The sequence below is a fragment of the Lytechinus variegatus genome, chromosome 8, assembly GCF_018143015.1.
Source record: "Lytechinus variegatus isolate NC3 chromosome 8, Lvar_3.0, whole genome shotgun sequence".
Classification (NCBI taxonomy): Eukaryota; Metazoa; Echinodermata; class Echinoidea; order Temnopleuroida; family Toxopneustidae; genus Lytechinus; species Lytechinus variegatus.
The window spans coordinates 8,386,686-8,394,076 of record NC_054747.1 but is presented as its reverse complement, the minus strand read 5'-3'; the positions used below and the strand labels follow the sequence as shown (position 1 = coordinate 8,394,076).

Below are 7,391 nucleotides of genomic sequence, written 5' to 3'. Positions count from 1 at the left end.
TCCTTTTTTTCTTTTTCCTTTTCATTTTCCTTTTCTTTTCTTTTCTTTTCCTTATTGCGCCATGAGCATCTTTTTATGATGGATATCGGTGCATTACAAATGTTCATATCATTATTATTAAAATAAGTAATTTGAAGAGATATCACAAAAATTAAGTCATTTGTTGAGTGGGCGACTCGAACCGCCCAAGCAAGCAAAACAAATTCACGACGAAATTGGCGAAGAAATTCGCGACGTCCTGAATTTCGTCTAGATCAATTCGCTACGAATTTCGTCGTCAATAGTCGCGATTGGATCTTTTTGCGATGTCCCTTCAGGACCACAATACTGGTCTTAAGTTGTCGTTGGGATATACTGCACTTTTGCTTTCAACCAGGCTTAAATGAAAAAAATGTAATGCAATAGGTACAGCATATTAACATTTATTAGAGATGACTTTAACTTGATAATGACGAACATACGAGTAAGTCTGATCAATATGGAATCCGCGGTTTTGCTCTTTCTTGGTTATAAAGTTATTTAGCCGATAGACAACAATATGTGGTGTATAATAACGTTTCCTCAAACTTTGTTACCAATCTGATGCGGCGTTCCACAATCAATGACTTCTTCAATACAACTTCTCGCTTATCGTTGATATTATTTGCAGACGACACAAACGTCTATTCCTCACATGAAAACATAAATTCCTTGGTAATTGCACTCAATTATGAGTTACCAAAATTGTCTTTATGGTTCAGATGCAATAAATTGTCCTAAATATCCAATCTAATCGTAACGTTGAGCGCATAACAAGAAGAGAGAAGGTCCCAATTTTGCAAGTCTTTGGTCTGACTCGACCGGGGTCGATCCCACTCCCGATCGTTTATGAGGTGGCCTCTCTAACACTGACCCATCATGCCAAGGTAGATCATCAAAACAGTATTTTCGTTAAAATTTGTAAAATTGTGAAACTTACCTCTTTCTGCCCTTTCACATCATCATAAAAGTTGGCATGTAAGATGAGAGGTGTCTTTGCCAGAGACAAGTTCTTCTCTTTAAACGGCACGAAACAGATCCTCTTTCCCTGGAAGAAGATGTTGTTGATCCTGATCTTAATCTTCGCCCACGAAAAATGATCCATCTTGAGTTTGAGTACGTCCTTCATGATCTTGCAGCTGGGTATTTCAGAGCTTGACAGTACTTTCCGTTCCTTAATAACTGCATCTGCAATTACATATTGGAAAATAATAAAATGGTTATGGAATCTTTGATGGAAGGGCCTGATATTTGCGAAAGAGAATCAATGACTCGATATCGTTTAAAGGGATAGTGAATTCGTTTTGATAACAATAAAACAAAAATGTTGGTGAGGGTTTGATGAAGATCCTTCAAAGGCCAACATAATAACAATGTTAAATGTTGAAGTTATTATTTTGTGACGGAACAAACAGGGAGCTCCTCCAGATAATGTCGTGTGATAAATACTAAACAAAGACAAAGTCCCCCTAAATCAAAATGCTGTAACTTTTGAACAAAACAATTTGGAGATATTACATTCTTGGCTGCTTCTTTTACACACATTAGGTAGCTCGTGGGGAAAAATAAGATTGATGGGTTGCGTCATGCATGATTAATCAAACTTTGAATTAAAAGTGACCATTTTTGAAAGCCACAAGAGTCTTTTTTTCAAGTTGTGTAACTACAAATCTGGGCGAAGGTTGTTGGTTGTTGGACAAAATGATGGATGATAAAAAACAGCAAATTTTAAATTAGGTCATATTTGAAACTAAATTTGTTCCCATTATTCCTTTATAATCCCTCAAAGTGAGTCTGTGCCATAAGAAATGCCCCCCTCCCCCCCCCCTCCTTGATGTGTGCTCACTAATCCATAACTAACCAAATCAATTTCATGTTTGCACAAAATTTTTGCCCATAGGTTGATAAACATTACTGCTAAATGACATAGCTAAAGAGAGTTTTGAAAGAAAAAAAGTTCCACCATATTGAATAAAGGTTCACTTATTCTTAAACTTATGCACTCCCAATGTACACAATGTCATTATGAGAGTAAATCAAAATTTTAACAAAAGTGAAGTAAGGGTTTGTTTCATGGACGATATTGGTTACTTCTGCCAACAGATTTTTTTAATGAAACTTTGCACATGGCTTTACAGTGACACTGTCCATAAGAAGGATGCGCACACACACAAACACACACACAAAATCATTCGATAAGGCAAAGAATGGGTCTGTGTCCCTGAACCTTCTTCTCATTTGCATAACTTTTGAATAATGTGTAGATAGTGAATCATTAGACATTGCGATTTTTATGAAAATAAAATCAAATGAATTATGCAAAAAGGTTTGTGGCAAATATTAATAGGAAACAATTGCCTTTTCCCAATAACGTTAAAAAAGAGGTATTTACATTCCACATGTTCATTCAAGCGTGAATGTTTAATTGAACGCCTTTGAATCATTGAAACATAATAATTGGTAATGAACATAACAAAAAAGTTGATAAGACAATTTCAGTTCCTAAAACGAAACAATATTTGCTTATGATACTTGAAAATCGCTACTTTATTTTCATTAAAATGTTCATTGAACCGTGAAATTAAAAATATTGTTCAATGTACTCATGCCAAAAGTAGATGTCATTTTATTTCATCATTTTGTGTCGATAAAAATGTGTAAATGAAATCTGTTAATAGCGAATTTTGGTCTCTGCTTATTCAACCAAGAAATTTAGCAAAAAAGTTGTATCGTCTTTAGAAAGTACCTTTTACATGCCTTCTATCAAAGCATTAAGTTTTTTTCATGATGGGCAAGTGGAATTCATTCCGATATCAAAGTCATGATATTAGGCTTGTGATTTTCAAAAAATGACATTTTACCTTCTGTCGCTGCTAACTGTATCATGACATAAAATTTCTCTGCAACATTCACTCAGAGGTAGGTCATAAAATTACCTACACGCTCATGTAAAAATATTCTTAAAATTGGAGGTACGTTTAAAGAGGGACTTACTTGTTGTCATGGTCGTTGAGAATACACTCCCCAAAATGCAAGTTTCTATTTTTTTTTATCTGGGCTGTGTTTTTTTATATATATATCATCATACACATTATTTCGTACCATTTCGACAAGATCAACATGTGCATTCATCTTATATCAAGAAAAAATGGAGTTATGAAACTCGATCATTTTAAACGATTTATGGTGTTTACAATAAGTGAAATAGGGGTCTGCATGCATACGACACGTGACGTAACAACTGTTTAACTTATTGTTTGATGGATTTTCATCATCTCTTTACCAATACTATTCTTTATTTGTTATTATATGAAGACTAATCGTTACTGATGTTTTGTTCTTTTGTTCTTTTCAAACAAAGTATTGAAATTGTTTCATTTGATTAATACGGAAGCTTGCAAATTTCAACCAAAATATTCACATCATATAAACTCATCCCCCGCCCCAATGACATTATTTCAGATCAATTTATGTCTACACCCTCTATTTTGAAGAGATGATCAGATACTTTGCTCTTGAAACTCGTCATATCTATGCACAATTGACAGAAATGATCAAATGACGCGACCTCGAATCTCGTCGTATGCATATCCTGTGGAGAAGAAATGATGCGATGACAAGATCTTTGATCCTTTATCAAGGGGTCTGATCATCTCTTCTAAAAGATCTAAACATGACGAGATCCGAAATCCTGCCATTTCATTATTTCTTTCCAAGGAAGTACACATTACCAGATCTAAGATCATAGCATTTTATCATTTTTTCACACAGGATGTCGACATGACGGGATCTCAAATTACTTCATCGCATCGTCCCTTTTACAGTATGCAGATAAGACGAGATCTCGTTATCATCGTCATTTTTTCTGAGGGTTACAGACATAACGAAGTTAACATCTGGATGACACCTATAAGCCTCCATGATAGACAAAATAATAAAATATGCCTTGCACGTTCAAGTTCTTACGTGGCGAGTATTCCCCCTCTCCTGAGTATAGGACTGCCTGTAAACTAGAGTACCGTGTTGCAACAGCGCAGTGAGGTATTGTGTAAGTCACCGGTGACCTCAGGACTAAGTCATCAGGAGCTAAGCACTGTACGCCGAAGCAGACTGACATCTCTTCTTTGGTGTCACCAAGATTAGGAGTATCGGTCAGAACACGAAGAGAGATTTCCTGTGGCTCTTTGCTGTCGATTGCACCAGGAGGTATCTCAAGTTCAATCCCAAAGGACTCTAGCTCCAATCTCCCACCATCAGCTCCAACTCTCTTGCAGCACTCCTCCTTGGTTGTTTCGACATCTCCTTCATCAGGTACTGGAAATTTTAAAAAATAATTATATCGCACTTCTTTATTGCAATAAATCATCGTCTCTTAACACTGCCATGACTGGGGGACATTCTGAAATATCAATTGGAAATGATAAGAGGAATATAGTACTTGAACAACAATTCTATTTCTAATTATTGCAATTTTTAAACATGTATTTCCACATTTGTGCAATGTATTTTTTTAATCAAATAGTAAAAAAAAAACGCTTTAGTGGAGTAACATGCTAATATTAAAAGGAAAAAAATCAGTGATCTACAATTTTTTCTCTTTATCTTTCGTGCTGTAAACATTACACAATTGTGTACGTCCAGAAATCCTCAATGACATGCAAACTAGAAAACATGTTTCAATACCAAACGAATCCTCGTTGTGTACCACAAGAAAATTATTTCCTGATTACTAATCCTACAGAACCTGATTCATGGGACATGCTTCCTTGGTTGACGTCAAATTCCTCTTCTTTTTCTTGCCATGAGGTTTCTTCTTCTCCACCTTCAGGGTTTTGTGAGCCTGTATCTTTATTAAATTCAACCTTTTCCTCAGCACGCTCATCTGTATATTAAAAACGGTTAGTTTAAATGAACACCTTACAACTAGTTACATATATTGATAATAAAATTCGTTTATTTCCACCAATCGTTAAGTAGAAGTGATATACACTGTATTATAAATCAACATATATACATGTCATTCAACAGTTAATTATATATTCACACATGGGATGATATTAACGAAACAATGGAATCATGGTACTTAATCAGGACATATCAGAAAATGCACGGGAGATAGTTTAACCTATATCATTAAATATGCATGAGTAAATTTTTCCAAAATGTCCATGTCTTCAGAAGTAAGTTCCTATTAACCCCATATCACCTATAGTAAGATTTAACTTTTTTTTGTACATCATATAAAGCCTTGTAAATATAAATAATTTCCATAAAGGTAAATTTTAATAAATCACTATTTGTCTGGTAATCATGATGAAGAACAAGCAATATCAACCCACCCATGGCAGATGTCTTCAGTGATTGAGAGGAGGCTTTGTCCAACTTGGAAGGTATCCCTGCACCCTCCTGAGATTCTTCTGATGATTCTTGATTCTCCTGTTTTTCTGTCGTAGTCACTTTGACATTAGGATACAACTCCGAAAGCTTGTTTCTATCAGATTTAGAAAGTGGGTTTTCTGAACCAACGAACCTGATTTCCCGCAGTGTACCAAGTTTCTTTGGGCTTTGCAGGGACTTACTATCAGACTGACCGAAATCAATCTTGCAACCGACAAGTGTAAGGACAGTAACCTCTTTAAATTCACTAGTTGTAATATCGATTAACTCGGTTATGGGTACATTCGACTCAGTCATTGGTACAGCCGCTGACTTTCGCAATGCGTATCTAAGTGGCCATTCAAAAGCCAACTCTTCTGGGAGTAGTGATACACCTTGAATCTGCAACCCACAATCTGATGATGTTCGGGACCATTCGACACTCGTCATTACTACATCTCTTAGTTGTACACTTTCTACTTTGACAAATCTCAAACTAGGACTCATCACACGACCTACATGTAGTAAGTCTGCTAACAATTGAAATGTATAGTGCTCTCCAGACCAAGAAGATTGAAGATGGATATCAGTCAGATTAGGTAATTTACATTCTCTAATGGCTGTGCTTGACTTCTCGTATTTGAGAGTTATATCGCTTGTGACGGTGAGGGATTCAATGTTTTGACAGGAAGAAAGCAACAGAAAGAGGTTGTCAGGAGTATCGAGGTTACGTGCGATACGTAATTCCAATCTTCTCAATGAAGACAGCGAGATGCCAAAGTGGTGTCTGAAATTCAATCGAAATGATATTGCCATTTCACATTCCTGCACAAGACTCTTTGCATTTGGAAAACACATACTGACGGTCTGTAATGAGACATGGAGTCGTACAATCATTGAGTAAAGGTAAACGGAGAGGACAGATCTCATTGGAATGACAGGTGATCTACCCAGAAGAAAAAACCGATCGTCGCGAGAGCCAATGACAATATGTTCCACTTTTTGACACAATGGAGCCAGTGCAGAGATCATTTCTATTAGATGTAGTGGTGATAGATCTTTAAATACTATCCAAGCTCCATCGTCATCGATATTCCAAGATATAGGCCAATGATATTCTTGTCCACGTGTAATAACAGAGACCTCGGCTGAAAAAGGAATTCATAAAATAGGATTTATCAGGAGTATCTCATTTGAGCTAGGACGAAATGATTTAAGTGATGAATTAAGATATATGCTAATGCGTTAGTTTCTGGTATTGATATCATCACATAGACGGGTAAGCAGGGTACTATAACATAGACTGAAACATGTTTCAATGTAATATAAAAGCTCTGCTCAACAACTAACTTTCACTTCCTTTCGGTAGCAGAATGTTTCATTAGAGTTCGGAAGTTGTTTATTTATTTTTTGTTCTTGTGTGCTAAGTCAGCTGCAAAGGGTTACATAATTCAACAAACGATCAAAATTTCATTTAGCCTGAAAGTATCTCTTAATATGCTGTTTGTACTATATTTTCGATATGCATGATCAAAATACAAAGTCACTTTCGAATGTTCCACTTAATAGTGGAATGGTATTTTCATTTTCCACCGGATTCAATTTCCAGGGCTTGACTGAAAATAGAAACCCATGGGAGGATTTTCATAATGAAGCTCATGTATACTTATAACTATATGACCTTGTGTGCTGATCCGTACAAAAAATAATAAATGCCATTAGAGAACAACGCAAAATCCATAATCATTTTCCGTGTACAATTATCAATTTGCACAATAAAGTACTTTCATAAAAAAACATACATGGTTGGGCGGTATAATTTTGATACTTTATATGAACTTCTGTTTTGTACCTTGAGTCCAGTCCGATAGTAATCCACTATTTGTAAGCGTGAGGTAGCCAGCGATGTTTCTATGTCGAGTCTTGTACTCATACCATCCATAATGATCAAAAACATGTAGTCTCCGTGTGTCGGAAAGGGCGTCATTCAACTCGCT

At 35.9% G+C, this 7,391-nt stretch overlaps 1 protein-coding gene across 1 annotated transcript; it reads right to left on the bottom strand.

Moving 5' to 3' along the window:
• Window positions 1-368: 368 nt before the first annotated feature.
• Window positions 369-4,883, bottom strand: LOC121420620 (netrin receptor unc-5-like). The gene is made up of 4 exons (XM_041615283.1): window positions 4,763-4,883; window positions 3,985-4,332; window positions 959-1,206; window positions 369-377 (listed from the first exon to the last, which is right to left on the bottom strand). The coding sequence occupies exons 1-4, from the start codon at window positions 4,776-4,778 to the stop codon at window positions 369-371; spliced, it is 621 nt and encodes a 206-aa protein (XP_041471217.1). The 5' UTR covers window positions 4,779-4,883.
• Window positions 4,884-7,391: the final 2,508 nt, after the last annotated feature.